Source organism: Pelophylax lessonae (assembly GCF_965119305.1).
Source record: "Pelophylax lessonae genome assembly, chromosome: 6".
NCBI lineage: Eukaryota > Metazoa > Chordata > Amphibia > Anura > Ranidae > Pelophylax > Pelophylax lessonae.
The window spans coordinates 115,947,224-115,964,776 of NC_138773.1; the positions used below are offsets into that span (position 1 = coordinate 115,947,224).

General features: G+C 42.3%; 1 protein-coding gene across 1 annotated transcript in view; it reads left to right on the forward strand.

Moving 5' to 3' along the window:
- TMC7 (transmembrane channel like 7) overlaps nucleotides 1–16,548 on the forward strand; it is a 119,437-nt gene extending 102,889 nt beyond the window's left edge. Inside the window, exons 11-16 of the mRNA XM_082260567.1 lie at nucleotides 3,960–4,057; nucleotides 10,567–10,750; nucleotides 11,115–11,245; nucleotides 11,335–11,490; nucleotides 14,551–14,629; nucleotides 16,414–16,548. Of these exons, the coding sequence (XP_082116693.1) occupies nucleotides 3,960–4,057; nucleotides 10,567–10,750; nucleotides 11,115–11,245; nucleotides 11,335–11,490; nucleotides 14,551–14,629; nucleotides 16,414–16,476 (711 nt within the window). The 3' untranslated portion in view covers nucleotides 16,477–16,548. The remainder of the gene's footprint in view (nucleotides 1–3,959; nucleotides 4,058–10,566; nucleotides 10,751–11,114; nucleotides 11,246–11,334; nucleotides 11,491–14,550; nucleotides 14,630–16,413) is intronic.
- The last annotated feature ends 1,005 nt before the right edge of the window (nucleotides 16,549–17,553 follow it).

Below are 17,553 nucleotides of genomic sequence, written 5' to 3' on the forward strand. Positions count from 1 at the left end.
TGGCAGTGCAGGAAACCTTAAAACTTGAGGTTTTACCGGCAGAAGCAACTGATACAGAGATTCCTTTTGGTACTAACAAGCCCATCAAAACGGTGAAGGTTTTTCCTGTACCCAAGTGTTTTGGTAATAAGATTAAAGGAGAATGGGAGCATTCTAAACGTACCTTTACTATTTCCAAGCGTATTGCTAGACGCTATCCGTTTGAGGAATCCATCATTAAGAAATGGACGGTACCACCAGTGGTGGATCCACCTATTTCCAGGCTGAATAAAGCCACGGTTATCCCAGTGGAGGACACTTCGTCCTTTAAGGATCCGGTGGATCGAAGGATGGAAGCAGAGTCCCGCACTATCTTTTCTCTGATAGGGTCAGCATTTAGACCAGTAATTGTTATTGGTCTAGTTTCCCAGACACTTACGGAATGGGCGAGATTGGTACGCCAAGACCTTAGGGGAAAAGATATTCCCCAGGAAACATCTGATTTGATGGAACAGATTATACAAGGGCTACAGTTTATCTGTGACGCAGCCTTGGACACTACTCCCCTATTAGGGCATGCATCTATGTCAGCGGTAATCCTCAGACGTGTGCTGTGGTTAAAATGCTGGTCAGCTGACCTAGGTTCCAAAAAGACCTTGACGAATCTCCCCTTTCAGGGGAATCGTCTATTTGGGGCCACCCTAGATGAAATCATTAAGGATGCCACTGGGGGCAAGAGCACTTTTTTGCCACAGGCTGCTAAAGCTAAGGGACCTCGCAACAAGCGAGGACCTTTCTTTACCGCCCATAAAGGGTTCGCACGCCCGGCTGGAACAAGCAGGAAAGGCAAGACTCCTCCAGGAGGGTTCAAGAAAGGCTGGTCGGACAAACAGAGGACCAACTCAGCCAAACCCGAAGCAAAGGAGTACACAGCCTGAAGGTGCGCCCCCACCCGGTTTGAGGGTGGGGGGACGTTTTCACCGGTATTCAGGACATTAGATCGAGCATCAACTACTACTACCGGTGCGATTCTTCCCTTCCAACATTTAAGTACTACAGGGAGCGGTAGTCACCGTTCCCTGAATAGATCTTTTCCTTTACCTTTTCCTAAGATTAGTCTCAATTCCCCACAGGAATCGGATCTGGTTGACCAGACAGGCCAAGAAGCCTCTAGCCGGGTGACTTCGGTCCCTGAGGTTCAACTAGGAAAGATCACCCTTCCTGATAGCAATCAGGTATCTGATAAATGTGTGGGAACAGAAAACGACCAGACTTTCTCGGATGGTCGGGGCCAGATAGCTCTAGGGACGCCTGGTTCAGATCCAGTCAGCACCAGTGGTCCTAGAAATTCTAGGCTGGCCTCGTCAAGCCGGCCTGGCCGACTTGGACAGGCTAGTCGCAGACGTTCCGTGGGAACTTCGTCTCAGGGAGTGTCTGTGGTCTCAAGGACCAATTTACCATCGTGCTTTACAGTCGCTGGTTTTAATGGCCTGGCCATTGAGACCCAAGTACTGAAGGACAGAGGTTTGTCAGCTTCAGTCATTCCTACCCTTATTAAAGCAAGGAAAGCGACTTCCAGCAAGGTCTATTATCACACATGGAAGACTTATATTGCGTGGTGCGAATCTTTAGGATTTTCTCCACGTACCTATTCGGTGACTCGAATATTGGCTTTTTTGCAACAAGGGGTTGAGCAGAAGCTAGCCTTGAGCACCATCAAGGGTCAAGTTTCAGCATTAGCAATCTTCTTTCAGAAACCTTTAGCTACCAAGTCCTTGGTGCGGAATTTCATCCAGGGGGTGCGGCACCTGGCTCCACCAGTCCGCGCGCCCTTACCGCCCTGGGATCTTAATTTAGTTTTGTCGGTTCTACAGAAACCTCCCTTTGAAAACATCAGGGAGATTCCCTTGCTTACTTTATCCCAGAAGGTGGCCTTCTTGGTGGCTATCACTTCTGCTCGCAGGGTGTCAGAACTGGCTGCATTATCATGCCAGTCCCCATACCTAGTGATTCATAGGGATAAGGTAGTACTTCATCCTAAGCCATCCTTTCTTCCTAAGGTGGTTTCAGATTTTCATCAGAATGAAGATATTGTACTACCTTCCTTGTGTCCTCAGCCCAAGCATCATCGGGAACATGCGTTGCATTCCTTGGATGTGGTTCGGGCAATCAGGGCATACCTGAAAGCTACGGAATCATTCCGTAAGACGGATTCACTTTTTGTGATCACGGATGGCCCCAGAAAGGGTTTGCCTGCATCTGCCGCGACCATTGCCAAATGGATTAGACAGACGGTGGTACAGGCTTATTCTATTAAGGGTCAGAGTCCTCCGTTCCCTGTTAGGGCGCACTCCACTCGAGCGCTCAGTACTTCCTGGGCCTTTCGCTATCAGGCGTCAGTGGTCCAGGTATGTAAGGCGGCCACCTGGTCGTTGGTACATACCTTTACAAAATTCTATAAAATTGATGTGACGGCATCGGCGGATGCCTCATGTGGCCGCAAGGTTTTGCAGGCCGCAATTTGAGGAGACCGGTGGTCTACCTCGAGGGTTTTTTTCTGTTTGAAAAATTTCTTTTTTGTTGAGTCTCATCATTAAGGATGAGCATTGTAAACTTCTAGTTGGCACCGGATGGGCCTTCTAGATTGGGATTTGATTTCCATTTTCCCACCCCTCATTTGTGATACTGCTCTGGGACGTCCCGAAGGTGCTGTATCACCGAGGACTACGTCTGTCAATGAGCGATAGAGAAAAATGGATTTTTGTAAAATCTTACCGTAAAATCCTTTTCTCTTAGCTCATTGACAGACGTAGTCCCCGCCCCTCTGTTTTTGAGTTGGGTTGGGTTAAAATCTCTAAAGACTGCTTTTTGACATAACTGATTTGCTGAGGCAGAGAGAGAGAGGATATACCCTCTGGGACTGCCCCTAGGGTGTGGCCAGAGCATTTTAATTTCCTGTCTAGTCCTGCTCCTGTGGAGGCAACATAACCCGAAGGTGCTGTATCACCGAGGACTACGTCTGTCAATGAGCTAAGAGAAAATGATTTTACGGTAAGATTTTACAAAAATCCATTTTTCTTAAGAGATGAGAATAGGGGGAGGTGTTTTTCCTTCAATTTTGGTGTAGTAGAGGGGCCGAGTTGGCAGCTCAAATAGGAAGTTAGGAGATCAGCTGATAATTTTTTTGTACTTGAAGCTTTCTTAAGGAAATAAAACCTTGACAAATGGGCATATTTTTTGCCAAGACAAAATCTTTCTTGACAATAACACGTAGGCTGCCAGTTCTGATCTCTACATCTGGAATGCCGGCTGGCTATAATTTCTATGCCTTTCTTCGTTATAGACCATGAATAAGTACAGACATCAGGAATTCCGACATTAATTTTTGATTTGATGTTTACTAATTCTTGGCTTGTCATCTAGAACTAGGCTAGACACAGCCAGGCAAATGTTTTTTTTATTTTTTCAGTAGAAGGCCAGCAACTGTAGCCCCTTGTTGTTTTTTTTGTTTTGTTTTTTTTCTCAAGGCAGGTGACTGTAATAGAACAATTATTTAGAAGGATTTAATTAAAGGGGTTTAGCTCCTGTTCACATCGGCGCAATTTGACATGCGCTTTGACATGTCAAATCACATGCCAAAACGCAGCCTATTGGTGGCGACGGCACTGTTCCGATTGATGCGATGCCAACTTTTCGGCAATGAAATTTGGGTTTGAAATCGTGCGTGTTCAGCTAAACTTGCACAATTACAAACCCGCGTTCAATGTGAATGAGGGCTTATAAGAGGATTCTTTACATCAACCAATGTTTAATTTGATAACAGTGTCTCTTTAGTATTTTCTTGATTATTTGGATCACTACACATTACTGTTCAGCTAAATAATAATGTATCTGTATATATGCAGCAAGTATTGCTTCTTAATAATTAAAAACATTTTTTTTCTATTTCTGTTTTGATTTTTCTATATTTAATTTGTCAGTGCTGGGAATCTCGAGTTGGACAAGAAATGTACAAGCTCATGATTTTTGACTTCTTAATAATAGTGGCAGTGACGATATTGGTAGAATTTCCAAGAAAGTAAGTTCACTGTATTGTATGGGTAAATAAATATGCCCTAAACTTGCTATATAATGTGATGGAACAAACGAATATGCTTACTGACTCTTGTTAGAAAATGCTGTAAAACAGATTTCTTACCTTTGGGTAACTGGGAACTAAACACAGAGCAAGTCCATAGTTTATTATGATTACCTGTCCTGGAAATACTAGCTGCCTGGCTGCAATGCTAAACCAGTGGCTTCAGAACTTCATTAGTCACTGACCCAGAATAGGTATGCGGATTGAGCTATGGTTTCCCTCTGACTTTTTCTGACCTGCATGCTGTTTTGGTTCAGTGATAGAGAAATCTCATTGAACTAGCAAGACAGTCAGCATTTTCAGGAGAGGGGGGGGGGGGGGCGGTCTGCACTGACACCCCCCACATTCTTCTCTTTACGTGCAAGGGGATTGCACCGTCCACTAAAGTTCAGGGTGTGGCATTGTTGTCTGCCATGGCCTTTGTGTGCCACAAAGCCAAGACTTGTTTGAGATGATGCAGGTTCCTCCCTCCCCCACAGGGCAAAGGTGGAATATTTGGTATCCTTTGGACATTTTCTTTTCTTTTTATTGTACTTGAAAAAATACATCAAGCAATAACACACAAATAAAGGAACAAAGAAAGCTTTGCAAAGCTACATGGGAAGCTGTGTTTTCCTTTTTTTTTAACCAGCAAAATCACCCTTGTTATCTAATGTTTTAAAACAAAACTGGAGATACATTCAGCCAAGCAACAATTTACCCAATCCTACTTCATACTTTTTACAAGCCATAACTCTTGGAGGCCTGAACATCTACACTGTAGGGGGGGGTATGGATTTAATCAATGTTATGTGGATCCTAGCATTAAGAATTGTCTGTATTGATACCTCCAGAATGTTTCAGAATCTATGCAATAATCCTAGAATTGACCTATAGTTGCATCTCAGAAAATAATATCAAATTAATGTATTTTGTTAATTCAATTCAAAAAGTGAAACTCCTATATTAGATTAATTACAAATGGAGTGATATATTTCAAGCACTTTTTTTTTTTTTAATTTTGAGGATTATGGCTTGCAGCTAGTGAAAGCCCAAAATCTAGTATCTCAGAAAATTAGTATTTTGTGAAAGTCCCAATATTGTAAATTCATGATGTCACACTCGACACCATGTCACAGCAAATGAAAAATTTAAAGGTTTCCTGAGCCTTTCAATAGTCTCTGTGTGGTTTTGTAGGTTACACAATCATGGGGAAGGCAGTCAATGACATCCTCTACAAGGAGGGTAAGCCACAAAAGGTCACTGCTAAAGAAGCTGGCTGTTCAGTGCTGTATCCAAGTACATTTAGAAAGTTGAGTGGAAGAAAAAAGTGTGGTTGAAAAAGGTGCACACCCAACAGGGATAACTGCAGCCTTGAGAGGATTGTGAAGCAAAGGCTATTCAAATATTTGGGGGAGATTCACAAGGAGTGGACTACAGCTGGTGTCAGTGCTTCAAGAGCCAACACACACACGTATCGAGGACATGGGCTACAACTGTCACATTCCTTGTGTCAAGCCACTCCTGAACCAGAGACAACATCCGAAGCGTCTCACCTGGGCTAAATCGAAAAAGGGCTAGACTGTTGCTCAGTGGTCAAAATTCCTATTTCGAATGAAAGTAAATTTTGCAATTCATTTGGAAATCAAGGTCCCAGAGTATGGAAGAAGATTGGAGAGGCAGAGAATCCAAATTGCATCAAGTCCAGTGTGACGTTTCCACAGTCAGTAATGTTTTGGAGAGCCATGTCATCTGCTGTTGTGGTCCGCTGTGTTTTATCCAAAATCAGTGCAGACCTCACCCAGGAAATTCAAAATCACTCAATGCTTTTCTCTGCTGACCAGCTTTATGGAGATGCTGATTTCATTTTCCAGCAGGACTTGGCACCAGCCCACACTGCAGAATGTACCAGTACCTGGTTTAATGATCACTGTATCACTGTGCTTGATTGGCCAACAAACTCATCTGACCTAAACCCCATAGAGAATCTGTGGGGTATTGTCAAGAGGAAGATGAGAAACACCAGACTCAACAATGCAGACGAGCTACAGACTATCAAAGCAACCTGGGCTTCCATAACACCACAGCAGTGCCACAGGCTGATCGCCTCCATGTCATGCCACGTTGATGCAGTAAATCATGCAGAAGGAGCCCTGACAAAGTATTTTAGTGTATACTATACTGTACAGGGACATACTTTTTTGTAAGGCAACATTTCTCTTTCGTTTATTGACAGACAGCTCCTGATATTCTTAACCCCCTACAGGAGTAGGACACTAAGCAGGAAAAGTCTGGCTACGCCTATGGGCAGTCCCAGGGGGTATACTCCCTCTCCCTGCTATAGGTACTCCATTTTTTTTTTTTTGTTGTTTTCTGCCTAGTCAGGAGTAAGGACCTAGTTCCTTGCTGGGATCTCTGGTCCTGGCAAATCTTTCTTTTTAGATCTTTTTTTTTTTTCTCCTGGATTTTTTCTGTGAGATCTACAATCAACTGCCGGACTGGGCGACTAGCTGGATAATCTATATCCAGTGGTCACCCCAGTCTGGCCAGCGAGCGTGCGCAGACCTCAGCTCCGCGCTAGGTCGGCCATGACATAGCCCCACTGGATGGGGGCTGGCTTGCGAGTTAAATGCCTCACAAGGTTGCATATAACAGGGTCTTGGCCCGCGTCGCAGCATTTCTCCTGGCTGACAGCCCCCCCATTTTGAAGGGGTCCATGGGGTGGGGTCAGTATCGTCTGATTTACACCTTCCCTCCCCTCAAGCTTCTGCCAAGACTTCTACACAGGATCGAGGCAATAGGGATTCCGGTCATCTTATACACTCCGGACTGGCTTGCTGGGCTTGGTATGCTGATCTGGTGCGACTGGCGTTGACGGCTTGGCTGCTGAATGCCAGGTGCTGAAGGATAGAGGTTTATCTGAGTCGTGATTCCTACGCTGTTAAAAGCTAGGAAATCTACTTCTAGGAAGATCTACCATCATACGTGGAAGACATACATTGTGTGGTGTGAGTCTCTTGGGGTTCATCCTGGCTCCTTCTCGGCTCAGATCTTGACCTTCTTTCAATGGGGGGTTGAACAGAAATTGGCCTTGAGTACCATCAAGGGCCAGGTGTTGGCTTTGGCAGTTTTCTCCAATGACATTTGGCCACACACTCCCTGGTGCGTACATTTCTTCAGGGTGTCCTACATTTGGCTCCTCCAGTGTGGTCTCCGTTGCTGCCTTGGGACCTCAATTTGGTGCTTTTGGCCCTCCAGAAGCCTCCCTTTAAGAATCTTTGGGAGATTCCCCTGCTTACGCTGTCCCAGAAGTGGCCTTTTTGGTGGCTATCTCCTCTGCGCAGGGTGTTGGAACTGGCGGCGTTATCCTGTCATTCACCTTACCTGGTAATTCACAGACAAGGTGGTTCTTCGTCCCTGTCCATCGTTCCTTCCAATGGTTGTCTCTCATTTTCATTTGAATGAAGACCTTGTGTTGCCCTCCCTGTGTCCCAGACCTAAACATCAGAAGGAAATTGCCTTGCATGCCTTAGATGTGGTTCAGGCAATTGTGGTGTACCTGGCAGCTACGGACTCTTTCAGGAAGTCAGACTCCCTATTTGTGCTTGTAGATGGGCCCTGTGACCATTTCCTGATGGATCAGACAGTGATTCAGGCCTATTCCATCAAGGATAAGAACCAAAGTAAGGAGAAAACGAGGTTCCCCCTGAAGGAGTCAACTATGGACGCTAAAGAATCGTGAATAAACTTTATTAATTGAGCAAAAATTCAAACCGGTGACTCATGGTGTAGAACAGACCACAAAATTCTCTCCCATCCCCCCCCCCTCCCTTTTCCTGTCCCTCTACTGCATTGCAGTGGTTAAACAGGACGTGGATGAACTACTTACAAATGGTGCTTGTCACCGCATTATATAGCTACCCCTTAACCTGTATTTCCTTTTTGCCTTAATAGTGGCATGGGTATCCTCTAACCAACTGGGATAGGCTCCTGACACTTTATTTCAATAGATCTGATTGAAATGGTGTATAGCGTTTATTTCCTAAACTTCCTAAATTTCAGCTGGTTCTCTTTGGGTCTATATATGTTTTCTCTTTTTTTCATCATCCTATTTATGCTATTTTTTACTATTTTTGGTTAAACTGGGTATATGCTTAATAGCCCCACTATCCACCCCTGGGTGTCTGTAGGTGACTACAGTGCGGGTTCCTGGAGACCCCAGGAGAGGATCTGTCATCCTTGGGTACCCCACCGATGGGGTGGCAGTGGGATGTGGTCACTGTATTTATTTGTTTATTATTTTGTCCTCTAGTTAATCTTATAGTTATCCTGTATATTTTTATGTGCATAATATTGTATTTTAAATCCTATTGGAGGGTTATTTACAATGTTCTTGTTCCCTCCGGGTGCCTTGAATGATCTGCCTGGAAGTGAATGGCATAATCTCTCTGAGGACATCTTGCGGCCAATAATCGTTATTACTAGACCTTTGGGTCTTAATTGTCTAAAGGTGCTACCAATCAAGGGCCTTTATAAGAGAGAAGACGAGCCACTCCTTCAGCTCTGAGGAAACCAGCGATTGGCTGGTGAAACGCATCAGCGCCGCGTCATTCTGCCTGCATCATCTGGGATTCCGGTGACCCTATGCCCTACAGCCGCTGAGAATGTAAGCCTCAACATACGTCCATGGTGACGTCAGGCCGCAAACCAGCCCCCTCCCCTATACGCTCGTTTGAGCCCAAGAGGCAGCGAGGAAGCGTTCGGCTGGGCAACATTCACCGCCACTCACCATCTACCTGCATACTTGGATCTCCCACTTTGTGTCGGCAAATGGAACAGCCTGTGTCAACCAAGGAGGTATTGTGATTCCACTCTCATCATACAGAGTATTCTGAGCTTTTTTCAACTGAGCAATCAACCTCTATGCCCAGGACTGTCCAATCCTTTGCCTTATTATTTACATACTTGGACTGTGAGTACCAGGACACCCCCTCTGGACAACCCCAGTACTTCCGGCATTTCACCTTTCCTCCTGCTCCTTATTCTACCAATTTTGGTTGAACATGTGTAGCTGTGGGATCCAATCCATGTTATATCCAACTACACACTAAGTGCAAGTAGTTCTTGGGACTTGTTATTCGTTGGTGAATGTTCCATTCCCCCATCTATTTACATATATCCCAAGACCTGCACCCTATTTATGTATGTTTTGCTGCAGCAAATCCCATTGTGTTTTTATATTATATATGTTTTTTATTTTGTGGTCTGTTCTACACCATGAGTCACCTGTTTGAATTTTTGCTCAATTAATAACGTTTATTCACGATTCTTTAGTGTCCATAGTTGACTCCTTCAGGGGGAACCTCATTTTCTCCTTCCTTTGGTTCTGGTCATGTTTTTTGTCAATGGACGCTATGTTAACATCTGTGACTAAGAGGGCCTTTTTACACTGGACCTTTTTTGGCCCTGGGCCTTCTCCATTATAAGGCACGTTAGGAGTTCCTCTGCTTTTTTGACTATTCCATCAAGGATCAGGTTCCTCCTTTCCCTGTTAAGGCGCACTCTACCAGGGCGCTTATTGCCTCCTGGGCCTTCTGTCATCAGGCATCAGTGACCTAGGTTTGCAAGCCGGGCCACCTGGTCATCGGTGCACACTTTTCACAAAGTTTTATAAAGTGGATGTGTTGGCATCTGCGGATGCTTCTTTTGACAGCAAGGTTTTGCAGGCTGCTGTTGAGAGGACCTGATCCGCTTTGAGGGTGTATTTTTTTCAGGTGGGCTCCAGTAATTTTGGTTGAGCTCCTGATGCCTGGTTGGCTACTGTTTAGCCTTGGGAATGTATTTTTTTTTTTATTGCTGTTCCTACCTTTCATGTTTTAACACTGATTTGGGATTTCCCAATGGTTAAGAATATCAGGAGTTGTGTCCGTCAATGAGCGAAAGAGAAAATGGGATTTTTGACTTGCTGTAAAATCCATTTCTCTGATGTTCATTGACGGACACAGCACCCACCCCCCGGTGGAGTTGTAATTCTTCTGACACTGCTTGTAACAAAACTGAGTACCTATAGCAGGGTGAGGGAGTATATATACCCGCTGGGACTGCCCATAGGCATAGCCATACTTTTTTTTCTGCCTAGTGTCCTACTCCTGTAGGGAGCAGTAGAACCCAATGGTTAAGACGATCAGGAGCTGTGTCCGTCAATGAACATCAGAATAATGGATTTTACGGTAAGTCAAAATCCCATTTTCTGTATTAAAAACCCTTTTTTTTAATTGATCTTATATTATCTAGTTTTCTGAGATACTGGATTTTGGGTTTTCACTAAAAAATAAGTGCAAGAAATGCTTGAAATATGTCATGTATGTGCTTATCATGGCACAAAGAGATGCCGTAAATGTATGCGGAGCATGACATGAGTTGACTGAGCTGAATTGACTCACATCTAAGCAGTGTTTTTTGATGTTTAGGTTGCTGGTCACTTATTGCTCATGCAAGCCAGCTCAGTGGTGGGGCCAGCAGGAGTTCGAAATCCCAGCAAATGTGCTTGAAATTGTGTATGGACAGACCATCTGCTGGATTGGAACCTTCTATTCTCCGCTCCTTCCAGCTATAGCGACTTTAAAGTACTTTATTATATTCTACATAAAAAAAGTAAGTTTATTCATACATTTAACCTACGATTTTATCCATTTGGGCATTTGTGTGTATACATCACACCCGTGCACAAATCGCCCACATGTGGCCCAATTATCTATCAGATTAGGCCATTTTACATTTTCATTGCTTTATCATATGTAGCAAAAATGTCTCACTGTCAAATGGTATGTGTTCAGATACCAAATGAATGTGATGAAATTCAAGTTATTAGAAGATCACTGTGCTGATTGTGTGCACTTTTTTTTTTTTTTTTTTGGCTTTGGGCAGTAGAGCATAAAGCTACATTTGTTATAAATCAGGTTGGCCGATTATTATGATTGAGCATCCATATCTTATAGTTTTATTTCTCCCCCCTCAGATTACTTTAATGGAGAATTGCAGGCCAGCTGCCAGGCCCTTCCGAGCCTCAAGGTCTACTTTCTTCTTCCAGGTGATACTGCTAATAGGCCTTGTCCTTGCCTGCGTCCCTGTGGGCGTTGGAATTGCAAGGTAAAAAAGTTATCAATTTTGTTTTTTTTTTTGTTTTTTTTATCTGTACCTTTGAAATATAGCTCATATAAAATTGTCTTAATCTGCAGCATACCAGCTTCCAAAGCATGTGGCCCATTCATCAACTTTAATACATCATGGCAGATCATCCCCGCCACTGTAGATTCCTTTCCAGATGGCCTGAGAAAGTTAATTTATGTAATTTCATCTGAATCCTTTGCTGTTCCATTTTTCCTGTTGTCATGGTATGTTTTTGCATTTTAGAATTTCATTAAATATTTTCTGGTTAAAAAATACTATGGCCCAGCATGGCTCGCACAGACACACAAAATAATAAAGCATATTACATGAATACAGCATTTCAATCCAACACATCACACACACAGAATTACACTATTTAGCACGTATACATACCTGCCCGGTGGTCTTTAAAGTGCCGATAGAGCTAGTTTCAAATCCCATGGTCATGGTTGCTCAGGAGGAGCTAATGAGACACCCTGTATAAATGTCTTTAACCAAAGGATAAGAGGCTAGTGGTCTTTGGAATAAGATAACGAAGGCTATCATTGGTCCCCTGATGCTACTCGGGATCAAATGTTATTCCAGGGATTGCAGAAAGGTCTGGATTCTCCCCATGGAATTTCTCCTAAAGGAATAAAATTCTTTCCTCGTACCAGATGAAGTATGCCTTCCGTATGCAATAGTAGACTTCCTAACTCTTCACAGCATGGGAAATACTAATTCAGATAGACCTCTGTCTCTCAAAACCTGAGCTTCAACAGCCATACTGTGAAGCAGTGTGGCACACCACTTCTTTGGATAGAAGATCTGGTTGATCTGAAAACCCCACATGTGGTCTGCTAGCAGTTTGGTCAGGTCAGAAATTTAAGACCCAGGGTTTGTGGTTGAAGTGAGCTCCTGGATCTGGTCTGGCCTTAGAAAATAAAACCTGGGAGTAAGGAGAAAAAAAGTGAAATCCTCCCAGCTTGAGGTTTAAGCTTCCCATACAATAATAGTGTTTTCTTTTTGTTTTTTTGTCTTTGTTTTGTTTTTTGTTTTTTCTGCCTTTTTTTTTTTTTTTTTTTTTTCAGCCTGCGGGTTGAATGAAAAAAAAAAACTGTGCCTGTTTTGACAGCTGGACCTGCCGACAGTTCGAATACCCAAACAGCAGCTACATCTGATTGGATGCAGCTAATTTGTGGTTGAAAAATGTCTGCTGACTACTTCAATTTTTCAATCAAGGGATGTCGGCTGGAATGCGGCCAACAAAACCACCCACTAAGTGAATTAAGGTCGGTTCCTCAGGAACCAGCTGAAATTTTCATGGCCAGCTTTAGGCTTTATCTGCTGAGGCAGATGAGTACTTTTTGCCCCTAGTATGAGGGAGTCCAAACTTGTTTCAAAGTGATTTTTATCCTTTAAAGGCATGTTTAACAAAGGCTTTTGCTATTCATTTGCTCATTGCTATTCTGCAGACCAACATTTCAGCCACAGATTACTCTATATATTTACAGATATACAGTGGCTAATTCAGGAAATAGATATTCGCTAACTCCTCTACATATTGTAGAGCTTTTGACACGATCTTTACAAATAACGGGTCCTTATCTTTATCCTATCCTTTAACCTCTTTAACATGATGCACTTTTGCTACACTGATGAGGAGGCACTGGTGGGCACTGGCAGCAGTGGTGGACACTGATTGGCGGCACTGCTGGGACTGCACTGATAATCTGTGCCCTGATTATCAGTGTACATGACTCTTTTAGAGAAGCCAATTATCGACTCTTCTCCTCTCCTCATGCTGTTCGCATGAGGAAAGGAGTGCTGATAACTGGCTTATTTTTACATCCGGGATCAGCTATGATTTGACACAGCTTATCACGTGGCAAAGAGCTGCTGATTGGCTCTTTACCTCAATCTGGGATCAGCAGTGTCCTCCGGACACTGATCACAAAACGCCACCCGCGCCCCACGGAGAGCGTGATAATGGTAGGCCATCATATGATGACCTCCCAGAACCAGCCAGCTGTGCTGTAGCAGTTATTTGTCTTTAGCGCGCTTGGCGAGTGGTTAACAACCAGCTATTCACACATATGAGCTGTAATGCAATGCATTTAAAACGCACAATGCATTTTTTTAAATGCATAGTGCATTTTAGAAGCACTGCTATGCAAAAGCTACTGTGCTGCAGTGTGAATGCAGCCTAACATCACAGCCATGGCGGGGCTTGCTAGAGAAAACAAGTATTTGGAAAGAGTTGTCAAACTTTTGTCAATGAGATCCTTAAACACTGGTGCATCCTCAACAGGACTGGTCAATGCTTTTAAACTGGGATTACCAGTGGGAACTGCACACTTTAAAAAAAAAAAAAAAAGAAACTGGATAGCTGTATAAAGAGATCGGCCTAAGCATTGTGTACATGAAGTCATGATTGAAGCAAAAAAAACCTTTAGCGTGAAACAAAACCGTTAAGCTTTTTTCAGTAGAGAACAGACATTCATACTCCTAAAACACTATCAAAGTTTGAACTCAGTTGTCTCTGAATCTTTTGTCCCTAATGAGCAAAGGAAATCTGTTCTATAGAGTAACTGTTAATGGGCATAAAAATAAATCTTTGATGTCAACATGTTGAGGAGCTTGAGAAGAAAAATGCTGTCAGGGCCAGCAATGGTAATTCCGAGTACGTGTCAGGGCAGACAGTAACACTCGGCACAATAACCCCCAGCAAGTGTCAAGCACCCCCCAGCACAATACTAACCCCTAGTATTTGTGTTCAGTAGTTTTACTCACCTAAACACCCACTACCTAGAAGTTCCCTTTTTCCCCATGTATCAAGCTCTTCCTTCCACTTCCTTTGTGTGCACCAGCCCAGGCATAATGGCTATGGACTCTAGAGCTGGCATATTGATCCTCAGGGGACAGCCCTGAGCCCAAACAACCTGCTTCAGCCCTGCAGGTGCTGGAACTACACTTTAGTCTTCGGCGGCTGCCAGGTTGTAACACAGGTAAAGGATTGCCTTGTCTGGCATGATTGCTACTTGCTAGCGTAAAAGTCAGTCTGTGACTTTTTATAAATATATCAATATTGTTGCTGGGCTTGCACTTGCTGTTGATGGGGATTCTAGGGGGTGCTATTAAAATTTTGGGGGATGATATAGCACAGCCAAGAAATCCCCTGGTAATGCCACTGATGTAAAAACACTGAAAAGACTATGCATGATCTTTAAGATACTACTTGCCTATCTTAAACTGCTTATATTTTTTATGTGCCATTTAAAAGTGACATGATTTTCTCTCTGCAGTTTGGTCATGTTCTATTTTATTGCATTGGCTGGAGCCCACAGGAAGGTGGTCGAGCAGCTGCAAGAACAGCTGGTCATGGTAATAAAGATATTATACATAAATAATATACTGTGTTACACGCTAAATTTTTTAAACTAAATGTGTTAAGACAAAGTGTTATGTGTTTTTTAATTTTTTTTTTTTTAAATGGGTTCCTAAAAAGTAATAAGTATAGTACACTATTTTCTTCACGCTATAAATCGAAGCATGGGGTATACATTGATGAGCTTAGAAAGATCTAAGATCCAGAGCCCAGACCTGAATCCGATTGAAAATCTGTGGGGTGATCTAAAGAGGGCTGTGCAAAGGAGATACCCTTGCAATCTGACAGATTTGGAGTGTTTTTGCAAAGATGAGTGGGCAGATATTGCCAAGTCAAGATATGCTATGCTTATAAGACTCATACCCAAAAAGACTGAGTACTGTAAAATAATCAAAAGGTGCTTCAACAAAGTATTAGTTTAAGGGTGTGCACACTTATGCAACCAAATTATTTTGTTTTTTGTTTTTTTTCTTCCCTCCACCTAAAAGATTCCAGTTTGTTCAACTGATATTGTTGATGTACAGTTTATAGGTCACATTAAAGGTGGAAAAATTCTATAATGGGCGGATTGGGGGGTCCCAAACTTTTAGAAGTAATACAAGAAAGCACACTTGACTCCACTGATCCAACTAATTTCACCCACTTTATAAACCAGACTGAGTAAGCATTGAATAACTGGCAGGCACACTTCACATGATAAACCTCCTCATGTGGCCATCACTGGAACAATGAAACTACCACAACATGATCTTATGTCTCACACTCTTCACTTCCCCCTATTAGACAGCTCCTGTAAATTATCTACACTCACTCATACCCCAGAAGCTCCACTTTTTACTAAGCTTGCATTCCCCACAGGTCTCCAACTCTAACAATTCATATGGGGACTAGACAAAGGTCTGTACCATATAGGGCACATTCTTGACCATAGAAGTGTTAAAAACCCAAAATACTTCTCACAAACACTTGAGATGTCCCCCTCAGGAACTTTCTGAATGCACCAAATCTTGCACTTCTTGAATTCTATAAAAAAAGAAATAGTTGACATTACAGAGAGATCAGTTTTTGAAAATAGATGCACACAAGACACGTACAGAGTGGGGACATACATGTTGGTATTATACCAGATGTTTTTCACTTTTTTCAACTAAATGACTCCATTACTTGGCATGGGTGGCTGATTTAAATTTGGGTATCAATGAGGCAAACTGGACCTCTTGGACTACTAGAATACACAAGGACATGCTAAATTTGACCTTAATTGAAGCTAATTCTAAAGTCTTTTACTTCCTCTAATCATGTTTCTCTCATCTGGTATCTCTTGTTCTCTATATAACTCTAAATGGTACATGAATGTTCTGTTGGCATTGCTAATATAAGTACTTGGGGTGGGGCTCCGAGTATCTAGTGAGGTTGATTTGCTCTTTATCTACTATACTGCAACATGCTGAGCAAGGACTTGGAACCTACTCTCTGACTCTTGAGATTGACTGATTCAATACTGTCAGACCTTTGCTTTTAATGCTTTATTTGTACCTTTTCAGCAAAGGTGTATCTTGAAATGAAAAAAAATAAAAAAACTTGATAGTAAAACTCCTTTTTTCTATGCACCCCGTCTCTAATCAAAGACAGAACAAATAAAGTTTTTTGCTGGAATTTCATTTTAATATAGTATTAGTTGTTTTTTTTTTTTTTATTCTAAGAAAAGTAAATAGATCACACAAAGTAAGTTACTAATTTACAGTTTGTGTAATTTTGTATTTTCTAATGTTTTTTTTAGGAGAGCAGAGACAAGATGTTTCTTATCAGACGTCTGACTGAAGCACACAGCATTAACGTTTGACAGCTTTGTTCTTGTAGCTGAAACTAAATGTTATGTTGCTCTTTTTAATTAACTTATTACTGTGACATGCACTGGAGAATAGTTTCCCTCTGCTTATACATTCACTTGAAGGACTTTTCCACTTGTAAACGGGTGTATTTGCATCGTTACTGATGCAACAAAGGCCTGCAAATCAACAGTTTTGGAAAGTGAAGACTTTCCTTTACTGCCGATGACTCAAGTTTCTCTTGAAAGAGTTGAACAATTGCTAAATGCATTCAGTGAATGGTAGTCCACTAGTATAGTGCTAAAACAGTGGGGATTTCGGATGAAAGACCATTATTATAGATGGCCACTACTTAGATTTTATATTCCATTTATTCTTCCAATGTCTAGAGAAATATGTAGACTGCCATTGTGGTTTCCTGAAAATGCATATTAGCTGATTGGTATACCAACTCATTGTCTTCAATATTTTGCACCCAGTATAAATAAATATGCAGATTAGGAAAGTCAGATTAAAGCTATTTGTGTCTACAAAGTTGTTTTTAGTTTCTCGATTTAAAGTTCCAAAGCCGAGGGGGCATGCCAGCTAAGCAGCTTGCATTTTCAGAAGCAGAGATCAACAATGACAACGTCCATGCTTTCCTGGTTCCAGGGTTTCTATTAACTTGTACTGCAATAATAAGGCAGGAATACTAACGTTAGTCATACACATTAACAATTTGTTGCCAATTTGAAGAACTTTAAACCAGTACCCATTAGCAAAACAAATCAGTTGGTCTAGGCAACCTACAAAACATCCCTTTTATATAAACTGTTGGTGGTAGCATGCCCTGTCCTGTTCAGTCATTTTATACATTCAAAAACGGGTTAAAACGACTACAAAATTGCCCCGTGTATGAACAGTGTAAGGTAGAGAGAGAGCGCTCATTGGCTACTGGCACATTGGCATTGGATAGTGTGGCAGGGCTTAGCTCAGTTGTACAAGATAAACCCCTAGTAATAGATTTCCTGGATTCCTCTAGGTGCAGAGAAAAGGGTTTCTGCGTGAATTAAGGTAATAACAGTATTGTTTAGCATGATTTTTAAGAATTC